The 12,788-nt window shown below is 45.4% G+C and overlaps 1 protein-coding gene across 1 annotated transcript in view; it reads left to right on the top strand.

Moving 5' to 3' along the window:
* Positions 1–12,788, top strand: part of LOC143827525 (transmembrane protein 180-like) — an 18,463-nt gene extending 5,675 nt beyond the window's left edge. The window contains exons 2-7 of the mRNA XM_077317131.1: positions 709–894; positions 2,300–3,037; positions 4,501–4,655; positions 5,434–5,517; positions 8,497–8,640; positions 11,153–12,788. Coding sequence (XP_077173246.1) covers positions 742–894; positions 2,300–3,037; positions 4,501–4,655; positions 5,434–5,517; positions 8,497–8,640; positions 11,153–11,291 — 1,413 coding nt within the window. The 5' untranslated portion in view covers positions 709–741 and the 3' untranslated portion in view covers positions 11,292–12,788. The remainder of the gene's footprint in view (positions 1–708; positions 895–2,299; positions 3,038–4,500; positions 4,656–5,433; positions 5,518–8,496; positions 8,641–11,152) is intronic.

The following is a 12,788-nucleotide window of genomic DNA, read 5'->3' as shown; positions in this document are numbered from 1 at the left end:
CATCTGTTTCTTGCATCCAGTGGGAATAGAATTGATCCTGATGAAGAATCACAGAACCATAGAGTTGGAAGGGGCCACAGAGGCCATCTAGTCCAACCCCCTGCTCAACGCAGGATCAGCCCAGAGCATCCTAAAGCATCCAAGAAAAGTGTGTCTCCAACCTTTGCTTGAAGACTGCCAGTGAGGGGGAGCTCACCACCTCCTTAGCTCACAGAGCAGTCTGTCCTTTGTGGGGAAAAAAAGTTACCTTTAGCCTGTGTTTGAATGCATGCAGCCTGTCTTCGTCCCAATCTTAAAGCTGTCCCAGCTACACATCTTTGGGTCCCTGTAATATTTTGCAAGAAGTGCCAGAGAGGCTGATCTAGGTTCTCGCTGTCTGAACGGACCCATATTGAGGTTCCATGAAGGAGTTGTGGGTTGATTTTCATATTCCACACATGCAAGCCCCCCAAAGCCGCTCTTATTTGCTTGGGTCGAAGGACGCTGTGAACAGCCTCGTGGCACATTGCCAGAGAAGGGGGGAAAAGTGTGAAAATGTTGCCCTCTTCTGGAACATGAGGAGTGTGTACTTGTCCAAAGATGCTTGCTCTCGGATAATATTCTCCTTGATTCAACCAGCATCGAACAACATAAAAATAAACATTGTTGGGGGGGGGGGGGCTGCTTTAACCATTGTACCAAAATCTTTATTTCCCCCTTCCTCCTAAGGGAAGAAAAAAAAACCACCACCACATTGTGAAAATGAAGTTTCTTTCAAGGATCCACCCTAACGCTGCGGCTTACTCCATGACCACGTTAGGGGCAGGCATGATGAACAGCATATTCAACTTCTACTATGTCAAGCTGTTTTTGAACCAGTACAAGATCTCGGAAGGCGCATTTCATCAAGCCCAGGTACAGTAAAACATTCACTCTCCCCCCCCCCTCGGTTATGGCTGGTTTCAGATTCACAGCGGGTGATTTACTCTGCTCTGGTTCGGCCTCACTTGGAGTCCTGTGTTCAGTTTTGGGCACCCCGGTTGTTTATCAGGTGATACAACCATATATATTCATGCTGACCTCCTCCCCCCTCCCAAAATGGCCAGTGATGGTCCTGGAGGTGGCAGTAAGTGAAGTGGCCTCAGGTGTGCATGTCCACAGCTCTGCTTCCCAACTGTATCCTGATGTTCGCACCACTTCTGGGGTTTCTCGAAGCCTGAAGAATATTTCAGGGGGTTCTCAATGGTAAAAAAAAGCTGGGAAAAGCTTTTAAGAACTTCTTTCATAGTGGTTAGGAGCACCAACTTCTAATCTGGTGAGCCAGTGTGATTCTATACTCCCCCACAATCAACCAGCTGGGTGACCTTGGGCTCCCCACTAAGAAAACTGTTCTGACCGAGCAGGAATCTCAGGGCTCTTTCAGCCTCACCCACCCCACAGGGTGTTTGTTGTGGGGAGAGGAAAGGGAAGGCGACTGTAAGCCGCTTTGAGACTCCTTCGGGTAGGGAAAAGCGGCATCTAAGAACCAACTCTTCTTCTTCTTCAGTAATCTCAGGGCTCTCTCAGCCTCCCCTCCCTCACAGGGTGTCTGTTGTGGGGAGAGGAAAGGGAAGCCGCTTGGAAACTCCTTCAAGTAGAGAAAAGCGACAGTTGATCAGGTGCCTGCCGATTTGAACCAGTTTTCCTCTTTTTACATTTGTTCTACACGTTTGATCATCCACAGTAGGGGGTCTCCAACCTTTTGGCATCTGCAGGCCCTTGAGGAATTCTGACACGGCAGGGCGGAAAGCCACAGAATGGCTGCCTCTGAAGACAAAGCCAGCCACATCTTCAGTCACACTCTTAAGATCATGGTGCTGTGCTGGCAGCTGTTGCTAGAGCGACACTTTTTAAAATCTGTGCAGCCAATCCGATCTCCATTGGCCCACCAGAAGCCTGGCTGCCCGCTTCCTAAAAACCCTTGCCAGGCAGCAGGAAGTGTGGGTGGGCACCATGTTGGGGACCCTAATATATATTGTTCCAACTGCTTCCAACTTGGGCTTCTAATGCAGGCAGGACAGGTTTGAACATCTGCTGACTTGTTTTGACTTCCCACTAAGGTGACCAGATTGTCCCACTTTTGGAGGGACATCTGGGGGCACCTGGCAAATTGTACTTATGCTGAAATTAAAAAATATATATTACAATTTTGCGTTGTATGCATTCTACGAAACTTTTTGTGGCTCCATATAGACCAGATTTTAAATCAAGGACCACCGCCCACCCCGGTCAATGGTGTCCCACTTTACCACTGTTGAAATCTGGTCACCTTTCTCCCCAGGTGGTTTTTATGATCTGGAACGCCGTCAATGACCCTCTCTTCGGCTACATTCAAGACAACTCCAAAGCCCCGTGCTGCTCCAGGCGCCAGGCATCCATCTTCTACGGGGCTCCCTTGTACGCCCTGGCCTTCCTGCTCCCCTGGTTTCCGTGGAAGCAATACCGAGAAGGGGACTGGCTGAGCGGGCTCCACCTAGTCGTCGCGTTGTGCGCGTTTGACGGCATGCTCACGTTTGTCTTGCTGGCGCAGTGCGCCCTCTTTGCAGAGACCTCCACGAGGCACGAGAGCAGGCTGCAGCTCATCAAGTACAACCAGGTGGCCACGTTAGTCGGCTCCACCAGCATCCTGTTCTGTGGCTTGATATCCAACAACATGGAGAACTTTGCCCATTTCCAAGTCTTTGTGGTGCTGGTTGGCGCAGCAGCGACCGCCTGCATGTGCTACACGGGAATCTACAGCACCAGCCAGTACGAATCGCGGGAAAGTCTCCTGGGAGAGAGCGGCGTGGCGGAAAGCGTCGACAGAGCCCTCTCGTGGTCCTCGGTCATTTCGCTGACCAAGCAGATCGTGACCCAGAGGAATTTCTTGCTCTTTGTGACCATGAACTTCTTTCAAGTCTTCCACTTGGCTTTCTGCAGCAATTTCATGATGATCTTTGCCGACAACCTCATCCCGAAGGGCGTTCTTTCGTCTTCTGTCCGGAGCATCATGTACGGGGCAGGTTTCATTTGTCCCCAGGTATGCAGGAAAACCCATCTCTTTGGTTTGGGTTTTTTTTTCTTTTTGCAGGAGAATGTCCTAGTTTGGGGCAGAAGGCCATAATTTTTTTGCGCTGCTTGCTAAGAGGAACTACCTACCATCGTGCAGGAATGCTGTCACCTTGCACACAAACCCCTTGTTAGATTCAGATGAAGCAGTAGAATAAAGTTTTGAGTGCAGGGATCTTAATTTAATTCTGGGTATATAGGTAAAGGTAAAGGTAAAGGTATCCCCTGTGCAAGCACCGAGTCATGTCTGACCCTTGGGGTGACGCCCTCTAGCGTTTTCATGGCAGACTCAATACGGGGTGGTTTGCCAGTGCCTTCCCCAGTCATTACCGTTTACCCCCCAGCAAGCTGGGTACTCGTTTTACCGACCTCGGAAGGATGGAAGGCTGAGTCAACCTTGAGCCGGCTGCTGGGATTGAACTCCCAACCTCATGGGCAAAGCTTTCAGACGGCTGCCTTACCACTCTGCGCCACAAGAGGCTCTTCTGGGTATATACTTTTGTATATAAACTTTGTTGGTCTTTCTATAAACTTTGATAGTCTTAAAGGTACCCCTGACCTCAAATTTTGTTCTAAAAGGGGTAGCCAAACCGTGGCTCTCCAGATGCCCTACAATTCCCAGGTGCCCCTGCCAGCAAACGCTGGCAAGGGCTCATGGGAATTGTAGTCCATGGACATCTGGAGGGCCGCAGTTTGACTACCTCGGCTGTACAGCAAAGAGATGAAGTTTTGTAGACATCCAGGTTGCTTCAGGACAAGGGTTGGGTCAGCTTAGAGCTTGGTTTTCCCTCTGTAGTCTGTGGACATTTGGAGAGGCACAGTCTGGCCTCCCCAATCCACCCCGCTAACCCTTTGTTAGTGATTTGTGGCTAAGGAACTTAATGTACGGACACCGAGTTTATCTGAGAATTTAAAGCCCTCCGTGGCTGGGTACTGGGGCTTCCAAAAAACCATCTCCTTTCATATGCTCCTTCCAAGAAACTAAGACCATGCAGAGAGGCTGTCCTGACTGTCCCACCAAATAAGCTTGTCTGGCGGGCACACGAGAAAGGGCCTTTTCAGTGGTAGCCCCACAGCTTGGCCAAGGAGCTGCACCTGGGCCCCTCACGGTTGACACTTAGGAGGCCGCTGAAGCGAGTTTTCTTTAGGACTGCATTTGGTCAGTTCACTAGCCGCCTGACCTTGTGGTTTTAATTTTGTATGGATTTAAGAGTCTATATTGTAAGATGCCTTGAGCTCGATATGGAAGAAAGTTGGCTAATTTTTTAAAAATAAATAAGAATGAACTTTGATGCCCCCGGGGAGTTACCCTGGCTCTTTCTTAGTATGTTGGTCTCTGCAGATTAGTCAGCTGCTTTGCATGTACAAATGCGCGTACCATTGTATAGGCTATAAAATGTTCACTGTGCCTTATTGTTTTTCTCTTTTACCCAGTGCCTTGTGCTAATTAGCCAATCCCTGCTCAAGAAATTAGGTTACTATCGAGTGGTCTTGTTTTCCTTCTATTTGGAAGCCGTCGCCGCCGTGCTCATGTTTCTTCTGGGCCCAGAACATTACTACCTGTTGGCTATTTATCTTACCGTGAACATGTAAGCAAATAGATCCTTTGGTCATAAAACCAGCAATGGGGCTGTAGCTCAGTGGTTGAACAGCTGCAGAAGGTCCCAGGTTTGAACCCAGCGTCTCTGGCCAAAAAGCACACCTCATAGGGAGTTAAAGGTACCACTGGACTCAAACTTTGTTCTAGGGGGGTGCCCAAACTGTGGCTCTCCCGATGTTTATGGACTACAATTCCCACGAGCCCCTGCCAGCTGGCAGGGGCTCGTGGGAATTGTAGTCCATAGTCATCGGGAGATCCACAGGTTGGGCACCTCTGGGGGATGTGAGAAAATTCCACCTGAGACCGTATTGACCCTGATAGGGCAGCATTCTGAATCCGTATAAGGCAGTACTGTGTTTTCAAGATGCTGTGAGTCTTAATAAAGGTAAAGGTAAAGGTATCCCCTGTGCAAGCACCAGGTCATGCCTGACCCTTGGGGTGACGCCCTCTAGTGTTTTCTTGGCAGACTCAATACGGGGTGGTTTGCCAGTGCCTTCCCCAGTCATTACCATTTACCCCCCCAGCAAGCTGGGTACCCATTTTACCGACCTCGGAAGGAGTGAGTCTTAATACTGTAACCATTTATTTCGGATTCTAGGGTGTGGTGTTTTTTTAAAAATAATGCATCATTCTCTTAGGTTAGTGGGCTGTGGGTCCCCAGCTGAAGCAGAATCTACCTACCGTATCACAAAGAGATAACTCAGTGGGCCGAGGTATTGCGCTAGAAGAAACTAAAGCTTTTTTTTTTTTTAACTTTTGTACTTTAGGGTGATCGTCCAAGCTGCTTTCAGCCTCTTTAATTTGCCTTTGGCTGATATTGTGGATGCAGATTTAAAGAGACATAAGCGGAGGTAAGTTTGGCTCGACGAAAGCCCAGACTCTCTTGTGCTGTTTTCCCCAGTTGCAAAGTCCCAACTCAGTAAAAAAAAAAATGAACACTCACAATGGGTGCAGTTGACATCCCAAAACCTTTTTCGGTGCGCAGAAAGTGCCTGACGGAACTTCTCTTTCGATGCTGATTCTGCCCACCACTTAAATGCCTCCGTGGGCTCAAACATTCAGGCTAATAGAGAGATGCCTTGGCCTGAAAGTGTTTTGTTCATTGCATTAAGTTTGAATCCAGTGGCACCTCTGAGACCAGCAAAGTTTAATTTGGGGTGTAAGCATTGTTGGTCTTAAAGGATTCAAACTTTGTTCTTTTGCTTCCCACCTGAATTAATCTTGACCCCTCCCTCCGATGTGATTATCCCTTCCTCTGCCCTTGTCCCTTTAATGTAGAAAAGGAGGATGAAAAATGACTAGCCCAAAGGCCATCTAGATCAGGGGTAGTCAACCTGTGGTTCTCCAGATGTCCATGGACTACAATTCCCATGAGCCCCTGCCAGCAGGGGCTCATGGGAATTGTAGCCCATGGACATCTGGAGGACCACAGGTTGACTACCCCTGATCTAGAGCAGTGGCTCTCAACCTTCCTAATGCCGCGACCCTTTAATCCAGTTCCTCACGTGGTGGTGACCCCCAGCCATAAAACTATGCAAGGGTTCTTTCGCAGAAATTAAACCGAAACCGACCAATGGCGTGAAGATCCATGGTTCATGATTGTATATTAATTGGCGGGCGCCTTCAGGAGGAGTTTCAACAGTGGTGGCCCCCCTCCCGCTAAACTGCTCGCCCTCCTGCGACCCCTGTGAAAGAGTCGTTTGACCCCCAAAGGGATCCCGACCCCCAGGTTGAGAACCACTGATCACGAGGGTTGGATTATGGCCGGAAACCTTATCTCACCTCTCCACCGTTGTCAGATGTGTTTAAAATGAGCGTCCCATCTTACTTTCCTACAACGTGCGATAGCGATCCATTCACCCACCTCACCAAAAAGAAGCCCGTCTTTTGCCTTAACACCCAATAGTTACAATAAATGTCCCTTGATCCCTTTCTCACGTTTCTATCCAAGGTGAAGAAGGCCTACATGCCGTGGCATACATCCAGATGACTTCCTATTGAAGCCAAATATCCCCTTGCATATAAACATGAACAGTAGCAGGTGCCAACCTGTAGAATACACTGTGTACCTACATATCTCTGCTCAATATTTCATTTTATTGATAAACTTTTGTTAAATTTACAAAAGGAAAGAAGGAACAGCAGTCACTCTTACATTGTTACATTGATACATTATCTGTCCGCAAATTCTAAGAAGAAGCCTCAGCGCTCTTGAAATTCTTCTGGCGGTCTTCTATTCCCTAAGTTGGTAAGTTTCACCATGGCTGCATATTCTCTAAGCTTCTCCAACCATGAGTCTGGATCGTGGTGCTCTGGCTGCTCCCATCTTGAAGCAACTAGTATTCTGGCTGCAGTCGTAACACAGAAGAAAAATTCTCTGGCAAACACCGGCAAGTGAACAGGAGAGATGCCTAAAAGCATACATTTTGAATCTAGTGGGAAGTTAAGCCCCAAGATTCTCTGCAATGTCTCATGTATTTTTGTCCACAATATTCTCATATTTTGACAAGGCCATACATATGAAAAAAGAGCTCACCATCTCATGGCATCTTCAACGAAACCCGTAATTCATTCATTCATTCATTCATTCATTCATTCATTCATTCATTCATTCATTCATTCATTCAATTATATTTATATACCGCCCTCCCTGAAGGCTCAGGGCAGTTTACTTAAAGCAGGAATGATACAGATAACTCAATTTATAATAATAATACAGTGATAATGAGTACCCAGCTTGCTGCTGGGGGGTAAACGGTAATGACTGGGGAAGGCACTGGCAAACCACCCCGTATTGAGTCTGCCATGAAAACGCTAGAGGGCATCACCCCAAGGGTCAGACATGACTCGGTGCTTGCACAGGGGATACCTTTATCTTTACCTTTTTACAGTGATAACAATCTGTTCCACTTAATATTTCTGGTAAGGACTTGGAGGAGGAGCTGGCCTCATGGCTTTAGTGCCACTCAGCGCTTAACACCCACTTAGGGCAGCTGTCCCACCCCTGTGTGCCTCCTCCTCCAACCAGTTTGCCTGTTTGTCCAGCGGCCAGCCAGTCGCCTTCTGTCCTCCACCCCTGACCACCCCCTCCTCCTTTCACTTCCCTCCGAGGCTTGGAGGCTGCAGATCCATGCTGCATGAGAGCTGCCCCTGCCGGTGAGTTCCCTAACAGCTGCCTGCAGCCTTTCCAGGTCCTGGGGGGAGAGAGAGGCCATCCACAGAGTTCTTTCACCCCACCCCCCCAATCTAGCACCTGTTGTATTCCTGAATGCAACAGGCTTTGCCCCTAGTAAAGAACATAATAGAACACTGGGACGAACATTAAATCAATGTGAACGGAAGGCCCAGTGGGCTGGGCGGATCTACAGTGATTGCCGTAGGAGGGAGGCTTGGGGGGCCAATGGGAAGTGGTGGTTCAGGTCGACCTCAACCAAGTGCCTGGCAGAGGAGCCCTTTTGCGGTCCCTGTGGAACTGTTTGAGTTCCGTCAGGGCCCTCATCTCCTCATGCTGACTCGACGTTCTTATACCTTTAGGAGTCAGATCCCATCTTTAGAACCTTTTGTACCAATTCTCCCTCAAAGACGGACAGTTTATTAATTTCGCATTATTAACCCAAAGCTGTTCCCAAATAGGGACATTTTCAGCAAAGCTTTGCATCCATTTTAGCACGCAAACCTTTAACCTGTTCGGTTTCTGTCTCCAATTTTAACAAATGTTTATATAATTGTCCCAATAGGTGTGGTTTGTTCTGCATTACACCCAATTCAAATCCCGTCAGATCTCTAAGGATTTCACCGATTTTCAAATCCTCTTCTTGGCTTTATTTCAGCTCACCGCTTTCCTCCATGGTTTTTGGAACAAATGCCTTGTTTACAAAGCCAGCCCAGTCTCTAGCTCCAATGCTCGTGGTGACTATACTCAACCAATTTGGATATGCCAATCTGAATAGCAAACTTGCTCAGCCCGACCCAAAGTAAGTGGCAAATTAGGTGTGGGTTTCAATATGGGTTCTGCTCTAAAGTGTGTGAAAGGAAGGAATTTGTTTCATGTGCATCCAGAGCATTTAAAGGCTGGTTGTAAGCCGCTTTGAGCCTCCTTCGGGTAGGGAAAAGCGGCATATAAGAAGCAACTCTTCTTCTTCTGCAGTAGTCTCAGGGCTCTCTCAGCCTCACCCACCTCTCAGGGTCTCTGTTGTGGGGAGAGGAAAGGGAAGGCGACTGTGAGCCGCTTTGAGCCTCCTTCGGGTAGGGAAAAGCGGCATATAAGAACCAACTCTTCTTCTTCTTCTTCTTCTTTTTCTTCTTTTTCTTCTTCTTCTTCACTGCGTTCCCCACACAGCTAGCATAGACTTTCCTTTGGCCTACACTTAACAGAGACTCCTTTGGGTAGTGAAAAGCGGGGTATAAAAACATCTGGAGAGCCAGAGTTTGGCCACCCCTGTCTTAGAGAATATATGAATTAAATTGTTTGTAGCTAACGTTTAAAAACTTGTCAATTGGGTTCTTATTTCATCATTATGTAGTACTGGTGGAAGATTTTTAACCTGTAGATCCTGAAACAAAGGGGATTTGCTTAAAGAAGATATTTCTGCAAGTGTAATAACTATTTTGCCCATCAGGGATTAAGGATTTATAATCAGCTTCAGATCTTCCCAGATTTAAAAATTTTCTTCCTTCCAGTTTCGTGGAAGCTAACCTTTATCTAGGCATTATTCCAAGGCATTAATAATAAAGTTATCATTAGCATAATAACTATTTTTATCTCTTATTTAGCCAAATCCCAAATCCCAACTCTCAAACACAAACCCAACTCTCGACACAAAAGATTGCTCAATGAGAATCAATGTTGTCTCTTTATCTTCCCCTACCCATTTAGTTATCTAGCCTATTCTAGCAAAATTGTAATACTTTTGAACATTGGGAATTCCCAAGCCCCTTTATTTGATCTTATCCTAGGCCTCTTGAACATTTTTCTGCATTTTTTTAACACTGGTCCTTTAATCAATACAGCAATTCCAAAATTTGGTTGAGGTAGTACTGAAATGTGAATTAAGTTTCTCTTACGTAGAAATGTTAGTTTTAACTGTGACCTGGTCGATAATTGATTTTAATTCTCTTCATGCCTTCCTCAGAGTTCAAGCAATACAGATCTGTAGTTCTTTTAGAGATATAAATACCAAGATATGAATTCCAACAATGCTCGTTCATTTATCTTTGTCGACAGGCCACATACACAATAATCGCTTTCTTTAACAGTAAACAAAAGAACCTCAGTTTTTGCAATGTTCATTTTTTGACCTATTCCCAAATTCTTCTTCCATGTCCTCTAAAATCTTGTTCGAGTTTTTAAGATTAGTTTGAAACAATACTCCTTTGCAGTTATTCCCTTTATGTGAGGTGCTTGACATGTTAAAGCTGCAATGGGTTCTAAATAAATAGCAAATAATAACATTGATAGAGGGCACGCTTGTCTTGCATTTCTCATGATATTGAACTGCTGGGAGAGCTCCCTGTGTATTCACTATCATGCGATCAAACTCATATTAACCCTGAAGCCAAAGTAATTAAGGCATTGATTTAAATAGCTAGATTCTACCCAATTAAAGGCCTTTTTGGCATCTAAGAACAAAAAAAAAACTTGCAGAGAGATTGTGTTTTTACACATTTCATTAGCACCAAGACTTTCCGTATATTTAAATTTAATTTCTTTGGTAGTATAAATCCAGCTTGGTCTATAGATATATAGTTGCCAATTATTTTCGATGCTCGAAAGCATCGTAGTAAATATTTTATAACCACAATTCGATAATGTTATTGGTGTATAAGAAGCATTTAAGGCTTGGTCTTTCCTTGATTTGGGGGAAACGATAAATTCTCTCCAGGTTTGCATTAACAATTTATCATAGCTGTCAATCCATCTAAACCTGGGTCATAATTCTTTTTCAAAGCTTTTATTACTTCATGGATTTCTTGGTTCGTAATGTTAGAATTTAACCTTTGCCTGTTCAACTGTTAATCTGGGAAGATTGACCTTCTTGAGGAAATTTTGAATATCTTTGCCTTCTGAGTTCTTTGAGCAATAGAGATTTTTATATTAAGCTCCAATTTTTTTCAATATATCTTCTGCTTGTGTGTCAAAAGTTTCATTCTCTTTTTTAATAGCTGACATAGTTTCTTCAGCTTGTTTCTTTTTAACCTTGGGTGGCAAAAATTTAGCAAAAATAATGCCCTACATTGACAATTCTGCTTATTTGGCTACGTTCCCTGGCTAGTTTGCTAGCCATCTTATCCTCGTTACCACATCCTAATTTGCGCAGTAACCTTTTACATGGTACCTGAAGTTAACCAAAGTTGAAGTTAGCCCATAAGCTCTTAAAATGGCATTAGTTTCATCAATTGCTAACTTGCCTATCAGAAATATGGGGTTGCGTTGTATGAGCATGGTATTGAAAGAACTGAATGCTGTTATTGTGTCCTTTCTACCAGTTTGTTCCTAGGCCTCCACGATGCCATGTTCTACATGATCTGCCTCGTTCCTCTTTGCATTGCAGCCGTACAAATCCTCACGTGGACTCCCTTCTCCATCCAGAACAGTCACCTGACGCCCATGCATGCCGAGATGTGAACGTGAGCTAAACTTGGGACTTATTCCATATGACCCAGAAGTCGAATTTTGAATTGTGGGTAGAACAAGTGGCTTGCCATGACTCTTTAGACTAGTGGGTCATCTGCCCTCTGAGCTGTTCCTTATCATCGGTTATCAAAAGCAATGATCCTTCTAGTGGAATAGCAGTAACGGATGTTAAAGGTGTCATGTAGACGTGCTGGGTACATTAGTAGGTCTCAGTACCGGAGCGATACCGGACACATCTTCTCTGATGGAACGCTGCAGACTAAGGTGGTTCTTCTTAGAGGAAGACCCCATAACAACTTCTACAATGGTGGTGGTTGAGTTCTTTCATCAAAGGTGGTGGTCAGCTACTTACCCATTTTCAGCCATTCAAGATCAGCCACACGTATGGACATTTGCTCCGTGCTTTGAGGCCCAGGATTGGAAAACCCAGGTTTTTGAGGGTGGCCGTTTGCACATTTTGTCCAGCATTGGCCACGTTGGTGGTGACAATCTCTTTTGAGAGGATTGTGCTGTGCACGAGCTCCACTATTGCGCAGTTGATCGTAAGAAGCGAAAGAGTTTATTTTTTTTTGTATGGGGAAAAAAGTGACATTGACCGTTTCTGCACTGGGAACTTTGCTGCTCCATCTCCCGTGCAGGAACACAAATCGGGGTCAGATGAGCTGCACTGAGCCAAATGCTCCTCCAATCTGCAGCCCAGCATGAAACCTCCAGTGCGGAAACGGTCATAGAGTTGTTGTTTTTTTAAGGGACAAGAGGAAAATGCACCTTGGCTTTCTCTTGCTAACTGACATTACATCTGCCAGACATGCTTTCGATATTAATGAGGACATGGAAGGAATTCTAGTAGAAGAGAGTGGGATGAGATGCTGGGGCAGCAATCTGCATGGGAACTTGGGGCTTCCGATGGGCAGCTTCAGTGTCAAGTTGAAAAGGTATCGGGGTGTTTAAAAATGATATATGGAAAAATCAAAGCTTTTCACACTGTTCAACTTGGGTTGGCGGCGCTCTGGGAAAGAGTCTTTTGGATCTGGATTTTCTAGCTGCTTGACCCTGTACAAAAAGGGATAGGCAAGTGTAAGGTTCAAGTGCTGAGACCTTCCCCTTTTTCCAGTACAGCCTTTGACTTTTTAAGTGTCCTTAGTTTTCCTTCAAACAGCTGAATTCAGCATTTGGGAGGTTGTCTCTGGCAAAGAATTGTTCTAGTCCGTGTCTTCTGCGCTGACTTTATGACAGATGAAAAATGATGTCTCCAAAGGTCTGAATAATACCATAATAAAACCTGCCAGCCTGTCCTTTAACGTGATATAGATAGAGTATTGCTGTATTTTTTTTTAAATCTTAAAGACGATTCTTCTTGGTTTGCTTTGATAGATCGGAAGAAGGAACCAAGCTCTTAAAAAAAGCGTTTTCTGAGTTAAGGCTTTGCTCTTTCCGAAGGTTTGTTGGTTGGTTTTTTGCAATAAAGAAAATCAGTGTCATTTTTAA

The sequence above is a fragment of the Paroedura picta genome, chromosome 17, assembly GCF_049243985.1.
Source record: "Paroedura picta isolate Pp20150507F chromosome 17, Ppicta_v3.0, whole genome shotgun sequence".
In the NCBI taxonomy this organism is placed as follows: Eukaryota; Metazoa; Chordata; class Lepidosauria; order Squamata; family Gekkonidae; genus Paroedura; species Paroedura picta.
Note: the sequence above shows the minus strand (reverse complement) of the source record. Positions and strands in the feature narration are given on the sequence as shown.